Source organism: Perca fluviatilis, chromosome 22 (genome assembly GCF_010015445.1).
Source record: "Perca fluviatilis chromosome 22, GENO_Pfluv_1.0, whole genome shotgun sequence".
Lineage (NCBI taxonomy): Eukaryota > Metazoa > Chordata > Actinopteri > Perciformes > Percidae > Perca > Perca fluviatilis.
This window is the reverse complement of record NC_053133.1, coordinates 13,010,041-13,030,532: the sequence shown is the minus strand read 5'-3', so window position 1 is coordinate 13,030,532 and position 20,492 is coordinate 13,010,041. Positions and strand designations below refer to the sequence as shown.

The 20,492-nt window shown below is 40.9% G+C and overlaps 1 protein-coding gene across 2 annotated transcripts in view; it reads right to left on the bottom strand.

The window, feature by feature from the left end:
* Positions 1-20,492, bottom strand: part of cntnap2a (contactin associated protein 2a) — a 404,761-nt gene that overhangs the window by 58,334 nt on the left and 325,935 nt on the right. For both annotated transcript variants that reach the window (XM_039790455.1, XM_039790456.1), the window contains exons 16-17: positions 4,215-4,371; positions 1,528-1,655 (exon numbers count right to left, since the gene is read on the bottom strand). In XM_039790455.1, the coding sequence (XP_039646389.1) occupies positions 1,528-1,655; positions 4,215-4,371 (285 nt within the window). The remainder of the gene's footprint in view (positions 1-1,527; positions 1,656-4,214; positions 4,372-20,492) is intronic.

Genomic DNA, 20,492 nt, shown 5'->3' with positions numbered 1-20,492 from the left:
TGCATAAATGTAACCAGCTATCATAAATTCATGTATAGCACTTAGCCCACCAGTATTACAGGATCCTTTCAGTTTCCTGCAGTACTCTAGCATAACTGAATACATCAATAGTGATAGAGACAGCCAGCATTGGCTTGAGTAATTTTTACTCTGAAAAATGCACTGAAAAAGACTGAGTCAAGCAGAGTGCGGGAAGAGTGAGGAGTCATTTATTTTTTGTAGGGCACAGAGCATTGGCCGACACCCTGAACATGTGGTCCTACATTATCTCGTTGACTTTCAGACATGAGGATGTGTCTTTTGGAACCAATAAAGAGTACCAGTACCTCTTATGCACATGAGGTCTTAAGTCAAAAGTTTCAGTCTAACAATGTTCCTGACTGGCATGCCTACACTTATCGGGATTATTGAGAATGCAATGTTCTCACAGCTAACTTATTCAGTCTTAATGACATTTGGTCTGGTTTTAGGCCACTTCCCTGCAGATGAGACGGCTATTCTGAGGGTCATGGATGACCTTTGGACAAATGATAAGGGAGAAATGTGATCTTATATATTTTAGGTCTTCCACTATCCATGCAGTATTACTTGACCTGTTTAGCAATGTGTTGGCATTTCAGACAGAACACTGCCATGGTTCAACATTCATCATAGAGCAGTCAACCTTCTACTATACTGTGCAGATAAGTGACCTTTGTTGTAAGCGTCATCTCATTTTCTCTATAAATTCTTCCACAGAGTAAAATTATCACACGTTATAAACCCACCTTTTTTAAAAGTCTCCTCCAGTACCATTAACTTTGTCGAGGATTTTTTTTCTTGACTTTACATCCAGTAACAAAATGTCCTTTTGGTCACCCTGAAGGTCCAAAAGCTACACAATGTCAACAGGGGAAGTGACTGGAGGTGTTCTCTTGATTCAACCTTTGATGAGCCGTTCACAAAGGTTATGCAGTCATGTCTCTACAACCAGCTGAGAATTATTTTTGAAAATGAAACCACTCCACTCAGCAGCCAACTTGGAGAAAGTCATTAAGGCACATATTTCCTCTCAATTACGCCATTGCAACTGCAGCCCTCCTGCCTCACTCAAAGGTCCCTTTTACACCTGCAGCTAATCCAGCATGCTCACAGCAGTTTTCATTTTTCAGTGCAGGCGACCTGTAAGGTTTGAAGTTAGTTTTTAAGACCTTTTTGATAATTTTAAAGCACAGTGGGATTTAGCTGCTGGCTACATTACTGACCTTTCCACTCTCTTTGAATCAGAGCACCTTTGCATCTTCCGGCAGGAACCCTCCTGTGCGTCTCGGCTAAAGGCCCTACTTCAATCATTCATTCATTACATTTACAACACCTTGTAGTTCAAGGGATTCCTCGTCTTTCATCTCGATATATTCACCCTCAAAATTAAGCTTGTTTGTCCGAGCCAAAAATAATTCTGGATTCAGGAATGGTTACATATTTACCAAGCTGCCCAATGTTGCATCAACAACTACAACTCCACAGTAGATATCACACAACACTTACCATCTCCTTGGCAACGGAGTGGTCCAACAGTCAGCTTAGCCTCAGAGCCCGGTCTGTTGGTGTCACCCACGGCAACCTGGCTGACTGGCAGGTGTTCTTTATATACCAAGAGACCAGAATCTTCTCTCCTGCAAGACGAGTTGAAAGATACACGCAGAGGGAAGAGGAGAAACCAGGTTAAACACTCTTTAGTCTTTTCACATTGTTTTCTCAATCTGCAATTTCTGCATCTTTTGCTGTTTAAATACCTTCTTCAATTTTGCACATTTGTGACAATATGGCTAAACTTTCACTCAACTATGCCAACACTGCTTTCTTAGAGTAAGTCCTTGGCTTTGAGGCAATACTCAATAATAGTGTGTTTATGTGCACCCTTTATAGTTATCAAACTGAAGTGATTCTGAAATGAAGAAAGGAAGGCTAATGTCGCATTTGAAAAATGTTAGGACTAGTGTTACGGCGCAGTTGATAGCTGAATGTACATAGATATTTAAAGCATTCCATGTATAATGTCTCTTGATATCACTAGTCCACTGATAATACAACAATATGACAAACATTACAAATTTCAACCACAGCCTTAAAAGTTGGAATGAATTTGAGTATGAAATGTTCTAAAGTCTTCACAGAATTATTAGATTTTAATTGTTTGTTATTCATTGATGTTTGTCTGTTTGTGTGTCTGTGTGTGCATACATGTGTGTGTGTGTTTCTATGTGCTGCCAAAAATATGGGTAATGAGTGGAAATAGAGTTATATGGGTAATATTTCATAAGCTCACTCAGCCAAACAATGAGACATTAATGCATACATTATTAATGGAGAGAGCCAGACAGCGTAAGACTTATTTGTAATCTCATCAGTTTTAGAGATGAGGAGGAAGACATGAAAGTAAATGAAATTTCCCCCTCTTGCTAACATTCAGTAATTACTCACGAACAAACATAACAGTATGCACACACATGTACACACCCACAGACAGCGATGCAATTGGTTTAATAAGAATATCCATCAGCTGGCTAAAGCAGCTTCGAAACACAAACTGTTGGTTTTGGAGGCAAACATCCCTCTTGACTAAACGCATCATTGATGATGGCATTCATGATTCAGTCACTTTGAAGTTAGACACCTCATCAGACCGTCCAGCTAAGGCAGACACTGAGCTGACAGACTAATGCAAACATTAGCGTTAGCAGGATAGTGACAATTTTAGTTTCAGCACAGTGAAATTGTCCCATCAAAATACCAACGGGTATGGCAGATGTCACTTTTAAGTTCAGTTGATATAGCAATACAATCGGTGTTGCTATATCAACTGCAGTCTTTCAGGCAAGATGTTCTATTCATTGTTCTATACATTGATCTTTACAATTTCATTTTAAACAGAGATTATTTTAGAAACAGTTGCAGGTCTGAAGTGCAGTGTTTTGAAAAACCTTTTCTACTGTTAAAATAAAATACAAATTCAACCAGTTCCTCTGACCAGCTGAGAAAATCTGTGGGCGGACTGAATGACAAACACTCTTCTGTCCCTGAAGAACCTTTGAGCCAGGCATTTAACCCCTAACTGTTCCATTGGAATTGCTTTGTGGCTGACAGTAAAAGACTAGTAATACTGAGCAAATCCCAGTAGGAATCGTTACTTCATACACTGTATCCAGGTAGTTAAAAAGCACAAATGTCTTAATTAAATCATCCATTGATTATTGATTACTTAGTTACTGTTACTATGCCTGTCAAGCTTTCTATTCTAGCATTGCACGTGTGCTAGATTACACAATTACACGTTTACAATATCGGTGACAGATTAGTACTTTTTTGGTCCTTGATTGACAAAGGTAAAAGTTATCAGCTTCTTCTTATCTAGTTGATGACTGTACATTTTGCTACAATGACAACTTTCTTTAGCAGCTTTAATTAGCTCTAGCTAGCAAAAGCTTATTAACATGAACTCCCTGAGCTGGTTGAAAACTCCCAGTATCAGGCTGACTTGGTAAATATGCAGTTGATCGCTACATACATGACATTCTGCTGAAAGACCAAGGCTAAAACAACATATCACAGGCAAAAAGTCTGCTTTCCCACCAGTTTATGATCCATTGAGAAGACATGGAAATAAATACGCTTCTTGTATTGCAGGCTAGAGCTAATTAGACCATGGTATTAGGGTAGAGTATTAGGAAAAAACACCATACTGTTATTCCATTGTAGCATAACACTGCCACGTTGTCTACTATAGAATAACATACTAATATGACAATTTCAAACAATATGTTTTATCTGTACAAGTGAAAAGGCTTTCAGGATGAATACTAACCAATGTGTTTGACAAACCTAACACTATATGACAGTATATGTGCCACAGAGCCTCTGATAACCCATATGTACTATAATATAAGTGATAGGGCAAATATGTTCAACTAAAGTAGGATGGATACAACTGGGTGCTCAAAGCAGCATTAGGCAGAATGATGTAAATAACAGATGTGCTGACTCAGCTGTGTGAATGTCCCTGTATGACCCGCTATGCTCCACTGCAGTGGGTGCGACCGGAAACATTTCACTGGCAGCTGTTTCTGCAGACTTTAATTAACGTCAATGCAAAGCTGAAACTGTAGGGGAATTAATCAATTTTGATACAGATTGTTTGTGCTCCTGCTGGACATTTACGTGCAGTTCTGACTTACCATTGTTTGTGGTCGGCATCACAGTTGCAGTCATACTTGGGGTCAGTGCAGTTCCTGTCGATGCCACAGGCACATTTCTGGATGCCAGGGCCTGAGCCCCCCCAGTAGAAGTGCTTCTCGCTGCCCCGACCCACCCACCACGTGTAGGGTGTCCCATCTGGTGAGCAAACACACACACACACACACACACACACACACACACACACACACACACACACACACACACACACACACACACACACACACACACATACACACAAACAAAAAACAATGTGTAAGTTCCTTTCAAGAAAAAGAACAGTCACGTCCCTACTGGTTTCTGGCTGAATACTACAATGTTCACTGTGTCCCTCACAGAAAAGACCAAAACACTAACTTTTGTGAAGGCAGTTGAGCTGTGTTACTAAACTGTCCAAACTCCTTCCCCCTGCAAGTGATTGATTGTTAAATCATTCAGTGTTTGAGGCTTTTGTCACATTAACGTGATTTATATTGACAGCAAGCAGCTGCATGGCAAATGTAATTCATTTGCTCAACATGTTTTACACAGCTGGATGGTAAATGCCTCTGAGACAGGCAGGCATACTTAGTCATAGATCACACCTGTGATTTTAGAGATCTACTTAAACACAGATTCAGTGCTGCATTTGCATTTATCTTTTGTGTTATGTGTGTGAATCTGTTTTTTATAAATGTCTGTGTGAATGTAAGTACTTCTGAGCACATCTTGACACCCAAACACCTCTTTGTGTGTGTGTGTGTGTGTGTGTGTTTATGTGAGTGTGTGTGTGGTGTGTGTGTGGTGGGTGTGTGTCTTAATGAGTGGATAAAAGGTGAAAGATCGCTGCTTTTTAATAATAAATGTAATATTGGTTTCTTCGCCTTGGATAACGTATTCTGGCATGAGACAGCAAGTATGGCAGAGAGATGGGTTACATTTGTGGTGCCTGGAAATACATCACAATAAAAGCAAGCGAGAATGAAACAATATTACATTTCCCTCTTTATTCCAGAAAAATAAGCTGCATTGTCAATATCGCTTTGTTAAATTCCATCAGAGACAATGAAATCTCCTGAGCCACATTTATTTACAGGAGGGGATTGAAGCTGACTTTTGATGCAGCACAATTGTATTGAGAGATATGAGAAACTGTACTGTATTATTGCACTTTTTTATTTTCTGAACTGGGGCTAATCTCTAAAAAGAAAGCTACGGTGGGTGTTTATATCAAATATATTCTTTGTGTGTGCTTGCGTTTGGCCTTGGTGACCTGTGGGTTTATTGTCCTTATAAAGAGAATTAGCCTCATCTCTCTTCAGGCCACTGTTCAGACAAGCCTTTGTCAATAGGATTAACACTGCCTGCTCAAGAGACTTCACAATCCTCTTCCTTTGTTTGGACACGTGTATGTGTGTGTGTGTGTGTGCGTGTGTGTGTGTGTGTGTGTGTGTGTGTGTGTGTGTGTGTGTGTGTGTATATGTTTGTTTGTTTGTGTTGTTACACTTTTATACAAGTAAGAACCAAGTTTGAAATTCAGACCTTCACAGATCTGGTCAGTGAGGTCCCCAACCACAGCCAACTAAGCTCAGCCCCAGCCACCCGGAACGCTGGGCATCTTGCCCCCCAACCCAATTAGTGAGTGTCATGTCATCGTCCTTGAAGCTGATCTGCGCCCACTTTTCAAAGTGAATGGCAAGTGGATGCAGTTACGTTTGCCTCTAGGTCTTCTATAAGTTATATAACTGACAGAAACGCAGAGTAAATCAAGTCATTAGGACAAAACGATTGCTACGTAAGCAAAGCAATACCAGCTGTTTAGTGAGAGGTTCCAGCATCAAACATCAACAGATGCTATGCTGTAAATCAGTGGTTCTCAAACTTTTTCACATCAAGGACCCCTAAACTAACACAAATTAGGACAACACGGACATCCATCTGATAAGACTTTGTCCCAGGGTCCCTTACCTGATAGAATTTTTGCTTTTAGATGTTTTATTACAGAAAGTGAATGAAACCCATGCGCATAAAATCCCATGTCATAAAATCTATCATTGTGTTACTTATGGATGAAGTTATAGTGAAAATAAATGATTCCCCTTTTTGTTGGGAACCCCCTGGAACCCCTTCAAAGACCCCTGGGGGTCCCCGGACCCTACTTTGAGAACCACTGCTGTAAATAACAAAAGCAACTTAAAGCTCATGTGTGGGCCTCCTGTTGGCACAAACCCTACGATACAAAATTGAAAAAAATACATAAATAGATAAATAACGGACTGTCTGTAATTAAAATCAAGTTTTAAATGTAGCTACATTATTGTGGTCAGACTTGTGATGTGGTGCATCTGATCACAAGTCAGGTTGAAAAGACAACAGTCACCCTGTCTGGTGTGTGAGCCAAAGGGCCCAAGTGAACAAAAACACGCAGTGTGCAACAGTGATTGAATGCCCCAGAAGCCCAAAGTCTCATTCTCTCACTTTCTGCTTGGCCTCTCACTAACCCTTCCATATCATAACACACCTGATTTGAGCTTTTCAGACAGGTGGGGAGAAAGTAGAACAAGATTGTTTTCATAGAAAATTTCCAACTTGATCCTTTTCATTATTTTTTTTTCAGGATGAGTAATAGAAGAAGACAGAGGAGGGGAGACATAGGGGGAGGAGAGGAGAAGTGTTACAGCAGGGCATCAGGTGGAATGGGAGCTAGGCATTGTGCCAGTTTAAGTCTCCTGTGTGATTCGGTTTAAGCTCTGCCAAAACAAACAACTGAGGAGTGGAGAGAAAAGAAGACGGTGGAGGGGGAGATGAGAGAACGACAGCATGGATGGATGGAGATATGAGGGAGGAGAGATGGAATCATACTGGCAGAGAGTTCATATGGAGAGCCGCAGAGAGAGAGGGTACTGCCAAGATCAGGCTCAGCAGCATGTTTGTATGTGTGAGTGCATGTTTAAAAAGGACAGAGTGTGTGCGTGTTTGGGTGTACTTAAGTCCTGGGTAATTATCAGAAGCCCCACGAGAGAAAGATTAGTCTTAAGAGTGGTAGCTGTATGTGTGTATTTTAATGCAACATTACATCAGACAGAAAGAAGAGGGAACAAGCATTTCTGGTTTGAATTTGATAAAATACTGGAGGGTTCTGGGTGAGGCAAAAGAATAAAAAAAATAATAATCAAGGAACAAGGAAGTAACTTGTAAAAAATCAGACAGATTTTTATAAAGCAGTAAGAGAGACAGATGTATGCATTGTCTTGGGAAATGTAGCACTGCTCTGTTGCACAATTTACCACAATAAAGGATAATTAGGGTAAATTACAACTTTGGCCCGTTTATGTACTTTTGACCATCATTGGTATAAGTTATAATAACCTTGTACCCGTCAAGTTAATTGCTGAGATCTGGGAACACAGCGACATTGCTGAAAAGAAGTCAGATAGGGCAAGAAACCCAACCAGTAAGATGATCAAACAGATTTTAAACTTGCAATAGCCCTTATTATTTGGAAGAGAAAAGAAAGTCGGATGGTAAAATGATTGTGTAAACTGTCCGTTGTGTAAATATCCATCATACAAAGTAGCACGACCAGACAGGCCTTAACCTGGAACCCACAAGGAAAAGAAATCCAGGAAGACCCAGGAACAGCTGGAAAAGGTCTGTGGAGGCAGAACTAAAGTTAACAACCTCTTCCTGGACGGAAGCCGAGACGACCGTCCAACACCCAACCAGCTGAAGAAAGTTCATCAATGACCTATGCAACCCCCATAGAGGAAAGTGGGTTAAATAACTACTTGCCATAGTTGTGGGCACACACAGAATCCTCAGGTTTCTTGTAGAGATGTTACAGTTTTTCTATTCCCAGGTTTCAGCAATTACTTTGATAAGTAAAATGTTATAATCACGGATAGAAACAATAGTAAAATCCATTGAACCTTTAAAGGTTATTCATCCTTTGAGGTTTAAGGGATTTTACTATACTATAAAATGATCCAAGCTTATATGTCTTGTCTATATCATCTTTATAATCTTACTCTTACCATCCATCCTTATCCCTTCCTTGCTCTCTCACAGCAAAATCCCCCAACAAACATGGTAAATGTTCACAGAAGAGGAGGAAACAGACATGATGGAATGATAAGGCCTGGGGTTGTGCTGCTCTTCTGTCCTCAGGGACAGCCACACAACACGACTTATTGTGATGCCTTTATCTGTCTGTTATTTCAACATCACACCAACAGACGCACTCACCTATTTATCTCTCTGCTTATCCAGAGAGGTTAATGTCTACATCTGTACATTTGTAATTTGTACAGAGACTTGTTCTCCCCAAGCAAAGACAGATAGAGCTGTGTAAGGGAAGACAAGAGAGAGAGAGAGAGAGAGAGAGAGAGAGAGAGAGAAGCAGGAGAGAGATCGGGAGGCTGTGAGATAAGAAGAATGACAGCGAAAAAGAAGAAAGACAACAAAGAAAAGATAGAATGAGAGAAAGAGAGTGATCGCTGTCTTCATAGCAATAAGAGACCTGACAGTTTTGTCTTTCTTTCATAACCATCAACGCTTTAGCCAGGTAATTAGATCCAAAATTGCAGCCAGAACACTCATATTAATGTCAGAACAATGATAGCCTTTCACTTTGCAGGAGGGCTACTGAAGAATTGTTCTTATTAGGCCTGAGAAGGGTATTTGTCTGTAGGCCATGCTATAATACTACTTGAAAAAAAAACAACTAAAACACACACACACACACGATGTCAAAACAGTATGTTGCGACTTGATGACTGTGTTTTTGAAAGTTGGTTAATGGAAAATATAGACAATAAATGATGTAATAGGGAACATTTGACAGTCTCCAAATCATCAGGTTATTCATATTCTGTTCTAAATATTTTATAAACTACTGAATTAGCTTCATGTTATTGTGCTCTTTATGTCAAAGCAAAGTGAAGTGTAAGTTTTAAAGGTCCCATGACATGGTGCTCTGAAGACTCTTTCCCGAAATTCAGCCTTGGTGCAGAATTACAGCCACTAGAGCCAGTCCCACCATGAGCTTTCCTTAGGATGTGCCATTTTTGTGTCTCTAGCTATTGAGGAGGAGAGAGGGGGGGGGGGCAGGGTGGAGGGTGGGGGTGTGGCCTTGACCAACTGCCACTTTTCTCGTTTGAAAGCCATGATGTCTCTCTCCCATGGGTTGGCCAAATTCTCTGGGCGGGCAAAGCAGAGAAAGGGGAGGTAATCTTGCTTGTTATGACCTCATAACAAGCAAGATTCCAGAACGGCTCATCTGAGCTTTCATTTTCTCAAAGGCAGAGTAGGATACCCAGGGCTCGGTTTACACCTATCACCATTTCAAGCCAATTGGGGACCATAGGCAGGCTGGGGGAACTCATATTAATGTTAAAAAACCTCATAAAGTGACATTTTCATGCCATGGGACCTTTAAATTATTAGGAAATTATTTGCTGGTTACAGCTGGTACTAAAACATGATGGATGGCTGATACAGCAGCAAATTAGACCATGTCTTTATTGAGTCAAAAACTGTTATTAGCTGTTGGGTGTGTGCCGCGTTAAGGCTGACACTTCAGGAGCATGTGGTACTGTTGGAAGCAGCCTCTTCTTTGGTCAAAGAGGGGAGGGAAGGTTGGTTGGCTGCTTCAAGCTTCTATCAAATTGGCCCGTAGTACACATGTCCACAAAACTCATACTATCCGTGACAAGTACTCATACCCAACACAACATAAATGCATGGGTCACACTAAGTTCATATCATGAGATCACACTCCTGCCAGTCAGACCGTAAACTAAAAGGTCAGTGGGTCCAAATGGCACTCGACATGCTCAGTCGCTCATATCCCCAGTCTGGGAAATGATGGCTTTTTAAGGAAGGCAGTCAGTTGGAGCTGAAATAACAGAATGTCATTCATAACCATTAGATTTGGCTTTCTCATAAACCTGTCAGACATCACCTTTAGTTTGCACCTTTACCAAGTGATGTAGTCTAGTTTATTGTAGTGGGTAGATTGTGATGATGATGATGATGATGTGAGGAAAGATGACAAGTCTCTCTGCATGTTCTGCAGCGTTTGTTCAGTTTGCTGTCACATCTCTCGACCCCATATTTGCAAAAACAAATAGCTGAAGTGAAAGTTCCGTCACAAAACTATGTTGTTACGTATCCATTTTTAGTATTTCATAGGTATACAGAAATCCTATAGCTTTTTTTTGGTGGGTATACGGCGTATACCTGTGCATCACATAGACTACATTACTGCCTTTCCCATAGTGAATACCCCTAAAAGAGTGATTATTATTCCCTCTCTGGCTCTGCTGAGTGACAGGTACCTGTACAGTAAGCGGAAACCTGCACGCACAGATGAGAATATAAACAGTTCATCTGTTCTCTGGACTGATCTCTAAGGAGTGTGGAGGTGAATCAATACTTCTTTCTTCTAACAAGAGCAGCTACTGTATAATATAGAAAAGAAAAAAATGGGCAAGAATAAGTCATATGCACACTGCCAACCCCTTGTCTTTGCTGAAAAACACCTATCAGGAGACAACAAAAAATGTGCACACCCACAGACAAGAGTTTTTGCACAAAGTCATGGATCAAATCATCGTCTTTGTCATGGCACTGTTGATTTCTGCTCTTTGTTGTCATTGTTTGTTTGTATTTCTGTTTGTTGTGCAGAGCGCCCGGTGTCTCCACTCTGCAACCACTGGACTTTGTTAGCCTCCTATCCTCTTAACATCTCTGTTTTTGTAGGGAGACTGTGGGGAGGCATATTAACCATGTCCCTGGATCTCTCCCAAGAGCTACAGATAATGCAGTGTGTCTGTATATATGAGAAAAAGAGAGAATTTGTGTGCCTCTTTCTTTGTCTCTGTCCTTTTGTTTATCTATAATAGTGCATGTGTGTCTGTTTATTCTCCCCTCTGCTCCTTTTAATCTGCCTCTGACTCTTTGCCTAGCTCCACTGTCTCTCTCTATTGTCTCAATCTTTCTCCTCTCCCGGACCACCTATCCATCAATTTACTTCGAGGACCTCTCCTACCTCCCGGCGCTACCACTATTTTCTCCATTTCTATGGCTCCCTCATATTTAGGCCTTTCTCTACTTCACGCTCCCCACCTTCTCCTTGCTCTGTCATATCTCTTGGTCTCAGAGGCCTCTTTCTTTTTATCTCTCTTCCTATTATGTCTTTCTACCTTCTCTTTGCACTCTTGGATCTCTTGCTCTACCAGGCTACTTTTCCCCCCTAGCTCCCTCATATCTGCCTTGCACACCTTTCCTTGCATTCTCATATCAGTGGTTCTCAGTGGCCTCTCTCTCTCTCTGTTTCCATGCTCCATATCTGTCTATCTACTCCATGTCTCCAAGACTCTTTCCTGGCATCTAATCTTTTTATGTTGTCATTAGTCCCGCCATAATCTGCCCTTTAATCCATGCTAATTGCAAACTCCCCTTGCCCTGATTCTGATCTGAAGCTGTATTTGAAACACATCCCGCCCTTAACCCATCTATCCCTTACGGTTTCGATCTGAAAGGGCTACAATGCATACCAAAATATCAAAACGCCTGGGATCTGTAAATCCTTGTAATTCATTACCCTTGGTTGAGTAAATGTGGGTGAAATGACGGTCTGAGTATTCTAAGGTAGGGATGCACCGATACCAAATAAAAGTACTTACATTTGGCTACTTGCCGATACTAAGTACAGCTATGAGCAGGGTGCGAGTTGCCCGGGGGGGATGTGTGGGATTTCCCCCTTTCTGGTCTACATAGCCCTGCCTCTGCTCAATTATTTTTATCCCCGGTGAGGACAACATGTATCCCCCCCTCAAGGTGATCATCTACTTCACCAATAGCCTAGACCGTATATTAATTATATACCTAAAATAGAAGTCTTTTAAACTAAGTAAAGTGCTGTAACATGAACAGTCTACAGTGCCATAGAACGATCAAATCCGAGCATCAGTTGCTGGTTGTATTTAGCCGCTATAGAGCTCCGGGACGCCGGCTACCTGCGGCAGTTGTTTAGCCGCCAACAGATGACTGGGTGCCGGGTACAGGTACCGCCAGATGACGGTCCTTTCAGGGACCATGGTTGTGGACAGTGTTAAGTTCAATTTCTACATGAACTAGTTCAAAGTTCAGTTCACAAATTTTAAAATGAACTAGTTCAGTTCATACTTCAAAATTTTGAACTAAGTTCACAGTTCCAAAAATGAACATGAACAAATGAAGTTCCTAGTTCTTTTTTTCCATATGTTGCCGCGAGCTATTATCTTTCAAAATTATTGCCACAGTCCATATAGAACCACAGACAGCAATTATTTTATCAGTTTTAACACTGAAACTATGCGTCAGATTTCATCTTCATATCCAATCAGTTCAATGGGCCATTTCAGGTTTGCTGTGGACAGTGACAGACTGGGATAAAAAAATGGCCCTGGCATTTGCAACACACCGGCCCTATTTTTGTCAATAACCTAGCTTGGAAATTAGTAACTCTGCCTTCCGAGTTAATCTTTCCACGCACCTCGCCAGAGTACAATCTGGAATATCTGTGGTTGCGTGCATAAAATAACTTATCAAAATTAACATAGAGGTCCATAGGGGGCGGCCCTTCTGGCATTTGCCCAAATTCCAGATGGCCAGTCCGATTTTCTTTTTGAAAGCCGGCGGGCAAAGTTTGCACAGAAATGTAAGATTTTTCGCATCCTCACCGACTTTGTCATAAAACTCGTTTAAATGATCATACGAAGCCTCCTTGCTTCTTCGTCTCCTCCACACTGCTTTTTGTTTTAATGACGCATGCGGGGGTGCAACACTGGTGGCTGGTGTTGCCAGATTGGGTGTTTTTTCCGCTACATATTAAGGCCTGTTTACGGTGTGTTTTAGCCAGGTTTTCGCCTGGAAGGCTCTATAGAAATCTGGGACCCTATTGAACAAAGATTTGGATTTAAACACTCTCAAGGAAAGAACAAGTGTTTCCTGGGTGAAAGTATTTAGTTTTTGCCGCGAAGTGAACTCAAAATCGCACCCTGGATGTTAGTACTTAATAATACCATTACAGTTTAAACAATTACTTTGAAAACATGTATTATTTGCTCCTGAATGCATCATGACACTACGAGGTGTATTCATTTCACAATTATAGTTAAGCAATAGATAAGCCTGCCATTCTCTTTAGAGTGATGATAATTAATGATAAAAGATAGATTTCTCAAAACACCTTTTGTTTTGTCTTGTGCCATCTGCTGCCAAAAGCACTGAGACATTCTATTAAACCCTTCTTTTTGGTGGTGGGAGGAGGAGGTTAAAGAGGAACAGAGTAGAAATGAGTTCACTGTTGCCTGCAGTGCACGCAATGTCAGGCGAGACATCTCCGCTGTCTACATCAGAACACACAGCAGAAAGGCCGGGGAAAGATAACAATTTTTTTTTTTTACAATTTCTACCTGAGAGCACCCACCTCTCTTACAGTTCTGAGGCCGAGCCTCCTCCCCCCCGCCCGCTGTTCAGCACAATGTTATGCTCTAGTAAATTCACTCTGCATACCTCTGCACCCATCTACAACTCTTCACGGGTCATCACAGAGTGTATTCGGCTATTAAATGAAAAACACCTCAGAAAGGGGAGAGAGGGAGAGGAAGGAAATTAATATCAATGGTTGTGCCCCTAATTGGCTTGTCTGCTTGATAAAGGACACAATAACCCAACTCTGCTGCAATCACCCCCCCCCTTCCTGACTCTAAAGTATGCACTAGAGCTGGCATGTGCGTACACAAGCTAAGCAGAATATGTGCGCACACAAAAACACACACCTCCGGCAGCCGTTGAAAACTGACAGAAGTGGAGGCTGAAGACCATAAACAACCATAATCATGATTACCGCAGGGTAATCTCAATCAGGGTGTGTGTCTGTGTGTTTATGACTATAAGTCAGATTTAGTGCCGTGTCCCCTCAGGTCAAGGCCGATGGACAGATGTGTCATGAGGAAAATGGCTTCTGCCAAGACACACTCGTTTTTCACTCTGCTATTTTACTCAAACCATCCATCGCCCTGCATATCTGTCAGGCTTGTCATATGGATGGGGATACAGTGAACAACACTCATAATTACAGAGGAGGATGAACAGGGCATAAACAATTCCACAGAGGCGAGGGCAGAGAGCAAGAGAGAGAGGGGAAGATGAAAAACGTAAATCAGAGAGAGAGAGGGAGAGAGAGAGAGAGAGAGAGAGAGAGAGGCAAGTGGAGAGAAAAAGACAGTCAGCTAGAAAACGGAAACGACAGTCAGAAAGAGAGAAGACAAAAAAGGGAAGGACTCACAAGATGAGGACATGCCAAGCAAGAAGGCAGAGGCGAAGGATCAGTCTTGTCAGAGATGTTTAGAGGGATTATAGGTGAGAGAGGGAAAACAATGCAGCTCCTTTACAGGATCTCAGTGTGGATGTTGTAGTTAAAGGTAAACTTTCACCACCAATCTTTGACTTCACTGCATTAGTTAAACAAGTAGTGCAAAACTAGTTACCTGAGCAGTATGTCAAGACTTCAATAATTACTCAACTTCATCAATGATGTCAGCAATGGACATTTTCTCATTTGTTCCTTCAAGCATAAATCCTCCTTTTTTAGTGTTTTTTAGTCTATATGCAGAGGACATATAGACTGTATAGAAACATATAGCATAGGATATAGCATCTGTTATGTCACACATGGTTTTAGCTCAGATTTTGGTTTATAACAAACTGCCAAAGCTAACATTATATCAAGCTGACACAGCCATAAGCATCCCCTCTTCGAGTGTTAATATTTTCCTCGAGGAATAATAATTTTTTCAAAATATTCATCAAGGACACAACAAGATGTTCAACATTCAGCTGCGGTGTTTGCTGCTTGGTAAACACACACTTGAGAGGATTAGGATTAAGTAAAGCACAACAATAAAAAGGCATTTTGTAACACTGCCAGGAGAACAAAAACCTGGTACTCTTTGACTAGTTGGAGCCGTAGTGCTGTTTGAAGAAGACGTAGAAGAAGATATACTTTTAATGATCTCCCAAGGGGAAATTACTATTTTACACTCTGTTGTTACATTACACACAAGCGCACACAGGAAATTATACATGCACTAAACAGAGAGATGTCAGAGTGAGGGGGCTGCCCATTAAAGACACCTGAGCAGTTGGGGGTTTGTTGCCTTGCTCAGGGGCACCTCAGCAGTGGCAGGATGTGAACTGGCACCTCTCCAGCTACCAGTCCACACCGTACTTGGTCTGTACGGGGACTTGAACCGGCAACATTCTGGTTCCCAAGCCCGGTTGCCTACGAACTGAGCTACTGCTGCCCCTGCTGCAGATACATTGTTGAATAGTTTGCATTAATTAAAAGTTCGCTTTTCATTACATGGTACCTGCTCGACTCGCCTCAACTCTACTCGCCTCGACGCGCTGTGCGTCTGTTTTCCATTGCAGAGTTTAGTACCGCCTCAGCGTGGCTGGTCGTCATAGCGACTGCCGTGGGCGTGGCTTAGTAGCGTTGCTTTAATGGCTTTTCCCCGACTCATTTCCTGGTTCTCCGTCTCCGTAAACAACATGATATCAAAGAGATAGTTAACGTTTACTGCTCCAGATTTCCCACCGTGGTCAGAAAGAACAGGGGAGACACTTTGTTTCTCTCACATATATATGACTCTAGAGTCGCTACTCGCTGCGGAGATAATCGCCGTCACTCTCTCACTTCTCCCTCGCTCACCAGCTCCCCACACACACACATCACACATGCACACACCAGCGCACAAGTATAAACATCAGGCCACTTGTATGCTACGGAGAAAGCTCTGCGTGGAGCCTCCGGCAGCAAAAAAACACCGCAGGCTAAACTATTTAAAAATGCCGTCTCTCGCTAGCAATGCAGTGATCAGTGACGATTCTTTCCAAACAGTCAGCAGCCTGCAGGTTTTAACGTCACCTTTTCGGCTCGCCTCAGCTCGCTTGGAACCTCGACTGAGGTGGTACTAAAAAAAGTATCTGTTAGCAGGTACCAGGTACTTTTTTTCGTAATGGAAAACCAAAAAAGGCGAGTAGAGTCGAGGCGAGTCGAGCAGGTACCATGTAATGGAAAAGCGCCATTAGAGTAAATACTCTGAATGAAAAAATGTCTGCTTGCCTTTCCAGTCTCCAAATCTTCCATAGGCCTATACCTTTCAGCTTTTTGGCCACAGATTACTTAACTCACATGTAGTCAGTTCATAAAAGACATGACTACAAAAAAGTGAGTAAATTAATAATTACAAACACCTCACATCACAGTTTCACAGATCAGCACTGAGGTGCAAATAAGCTTTAAACTGAACTGCACCTGTGTTCATGCACCCACACACTCAAAACATACAAGCCAGAAAATCCTAAAACCCTTGTTATAAAATGACTCTCCAACGCACACACTGACTCTGTCCCCGTATAGTAAAACAGACCTAATATACCATAAAAAATTTACTGCAAAAAATAAATAAAAAAAAAAAAGAAAATGAAAAAAAACCATCAACGATCAATTCCACAGAGAAACAAACGACGGAAGATACTGTATCCCGGTCTTACACACACACACACACACACACACACACACACACACACACACACACACACACACACACACACACACACACACACACACACACACACACACACACACACACACACACACACACACACACACACACTTATCTTACCCCACTTTCTCTCCTGTCTGACCCTCTCCCCTACTTCTATGTACTGTATTTCTTTTTGTCTCGTTTCATTTATATTCCTGTTTCTGTCTATGTATTCTGTGTCACTACCTCTGTTGTACTGCCCTTTGCATGAATAATATAGATTTAAAGAAACAAACAACAAAAAAAACATATATGCCAGCACATATACGCCTACAACAAAAGTTGAAATACACATAACAAAACATAACAACAGAAACAAGTCTCTATAGTGTCTATCAATTATCATAAAGGCTCTTGATGCATTTTGACTTTGTACTACTCATGAAGGGGATGTGCATCCTGCTGACAACTCTGTGCTATGTTCGTCATTGCAACACTTTGTTTTCAGAAGAATGATGGATTTCAGGCTTTTATCCTTAAAGACTTTTTTTCTTATGTTCTGACTTACTTAACTTCTTCTTTTTTCACTATTATGGTCCAGCTGTGCTGCTACCCAAACAACTGCTACTCAGTTGCCATTTTCTTTTTTCTTTTTTTCGTATTCTCACATGGCATGATCAAACACCACACCCATCAAGTCGCATCCTGGGTAAAATGCATTTAAGTGAAGAAAGAACACCGGGGAAGAACGATGGAGAAAGAGAAGTCAACATTCATCAAAACGCGCTCGTGTCACTCTGTGTTGCTTTATTCCTGTCAATACCGATTTAAATACTTGGCGGTTGCTTAACATTGTTGATCCGTTTCTGTATGTCTGAATGAGAATCATCAACTTTCAAAATATTCTGGCCTCGAAAGTCTCAAGTATACAGTATAGTCTTGCAGATTTCTCGTGAAGCATATTAGGATTCAAGGATTTAATCACTGCATCAACTTTGAGGATGCAGTGCAAGCATTTATTACAGTCTAAGAGGATGAGAGCAACAGCTATGTCAAAAAAAAGAAAACATTTCAGAGTTATACACCACATTGTTCAAAGGAGAATAAAGAATAACCTCTGACACTCTTCTCTCATCCAGACTGCTACATTCTTTTCCCTGCTCTTGGTTTGCAGCTGATCTGCAGGTGAAGAAGTTGACCTCAGCGGACCAGACACTAACCTTCTGGGCTTCTCCCTGAGCACACAAAGACGGGCAACCTTCTTTATCTTATTCTACCTCTCTTACACACCCAGTCTCTGTTTTCAGCTTGGTCTGCTCACTCTGCTGCTTTCTCCCCCTTTGGTATTCCCGTCTCCCCTTCTCTCTGTTCCCTCTCCCCTCCTCTCCCTCACTGCCCCGCTGTCTCCATCTTAGCTTGAGTTATTGATTTTTGTAAAGGTTGACTGCTGCTGCCGCCTTCCTTTCTCTTTTCTCTTACTCTCTAACTCCCTCTTCTTTCCTCTTCTGCTTTTCTATCTTTCACCCTCATCTCCTTCGCCGAGTCTACTACTCTCTTTTACTAAAATTCACTTTCTGTTTCTTTCAGTTGCTCTATTTCTTCCACTGTCTGTCTCTCTCTGGTAGGCTAAACTTAAGGCTAAAACTTTGAGACTTCCATCTACATGTTTTTGTTGTCCTCCCACTCCAATTCTACCTTGACATGGCCTGGACAGAGTGTATTCGTGTCAGTTTGCAACACTGAACAGAGTATACGGTTCGTCTTTCTGAAATATCCTATAACACATAAATCCAGATTTACTCAGAAATGTCTGCTTCGAGAGGATGCGTCCAAAAGAGAACAATCCCTGAAGAAAACATTGCATTATCTTTAAAGATTGTTCTTGCCAGAGCAGCAAATAAATTAAACATATAAAAAATAAAAACAAAATGAATGTTCAAAACAAACAAAGCAAGTATTGCGTGCGTTTAAGCATCTGGTAAATTAGCTACAACTTAATAAAAAAAAAAGTTCAGTCCCTTAAGGCAGGTTTTACGATAAAATATAGAAACGTGTCTTGAGTGCATCTAAAGAGATGAGACTGCAAGGGAAAGGGCCCGGGGAGGTTAAAAAAAAAAGAGAAATAGGGTTTTTTTTTTTTTTTTTTTCATAGAAAAAGCCGTAAAAAAAAGAGATTTTTTTTTTTTTTTTGTAAAATCTGTCAACAATCTATCACAATTTGTTTTCTAAATAATACATGTATAAGAAAACAGATGTGACTGGAACATGACAATGGATATAAATAACTTATTAAACCTCCGTCAGGTTAGGATCATATTTTATATCTAGAATACTCTGTGCCCTGATGTAAAGGCACTCAGCACGATTTATTATGGTGATTTGTGATAGTCGTCCACACGGGCCACATATGTGACCTCATATACATTTACCTTTAACCTTGTATGTCTCTCTGAGCATGAACATGGACTCTAATAACCACAGTAACTCATGTGCACAGACTTACTTCAGAGGTTTCCCCACACATCTTGGAAGACCTTTCTGCATAAATCTGTAAATTAATGAGGAACAACTGATACTGCTGAAACGGCTGTAACAGGTAATTCTTAAAGATACAGAGTTCATATTAATGCCACCCGTGGATGTGCAGACTAGTAAGGTGCCCATGCATATTTTATTAGTTCATGGGCATAGTGAATGGAATGAGTAATAGGTTAATATGATTATCTTTAATACATCATGGTCATTAGGCAGCAGAAGTGCCTCTTGTTTTAAAGGTAAGTTCATATTCTTATGCCACATAAAACCCTCACAAACTTCAGATGTGTCAAACTCACTTTCGAGATTGTTCTGCAATAACACCTACTGTAACTCAAACAGCTGAAAGCACAACACCAGAATGATTGTGTAAATCTAATATTGTCGCTCGCATAAGTCGGTGTCAAGGCCACGCATTCCATGGTAAATGACCACAGAAGAAAGTAATCCCACATTTAGTGAGAAACTTAGCACTACTCAACAGCCATACTGTTTACTTCATGCTTAAAAGGACAACTTCTGTGTTACAATTTAATCATCAATCTTATTTCTTCTTTGTGAAGACTTTTGAAAATGTTTGATATATGTTGTCATTTATACTGTTTTAGAGATGCACGATATTGGATTTTGGCCGATATATTATATTCATTTTGGCCGATGCCGATAACTATATATCCACATCTTTTTCATCTCATTTGTTGTAGATACAGACATTAATCAAGAAAAACACTTGATTCTACCAAAAATGTACATTTTTACAAATGTGGACATAGACATTCACCCCTGAAAAATAAGTTAATTATTTTACCTGTGTGAGAATAAATTATACGCCAGTGCCACATTTTATTTGAGTAAAGCTGTAACAACCAAGCTCCATATGTTTTCTGAGCTGCAAAGCTGAAGTAACAGTGGTAATTTCAGGCTAATTTCAATTAATTTCAAGTGGATAACTTAATGAAAGTCTAGTTTAACTAACTTCTGTGAAAAAGTTTGAACCACAGAAATTATAGGCTCCTGTTATCTAAAAGATTGTCAGTGCTGTGGTGGCTCAATATTTAAATGATTTTGACAATGTGGATGAGGTTGTCTTGGGTCAGCCCAGTTGTGCTCATCGGATCGATGCCGAAAAAATGACTAATATCTGCC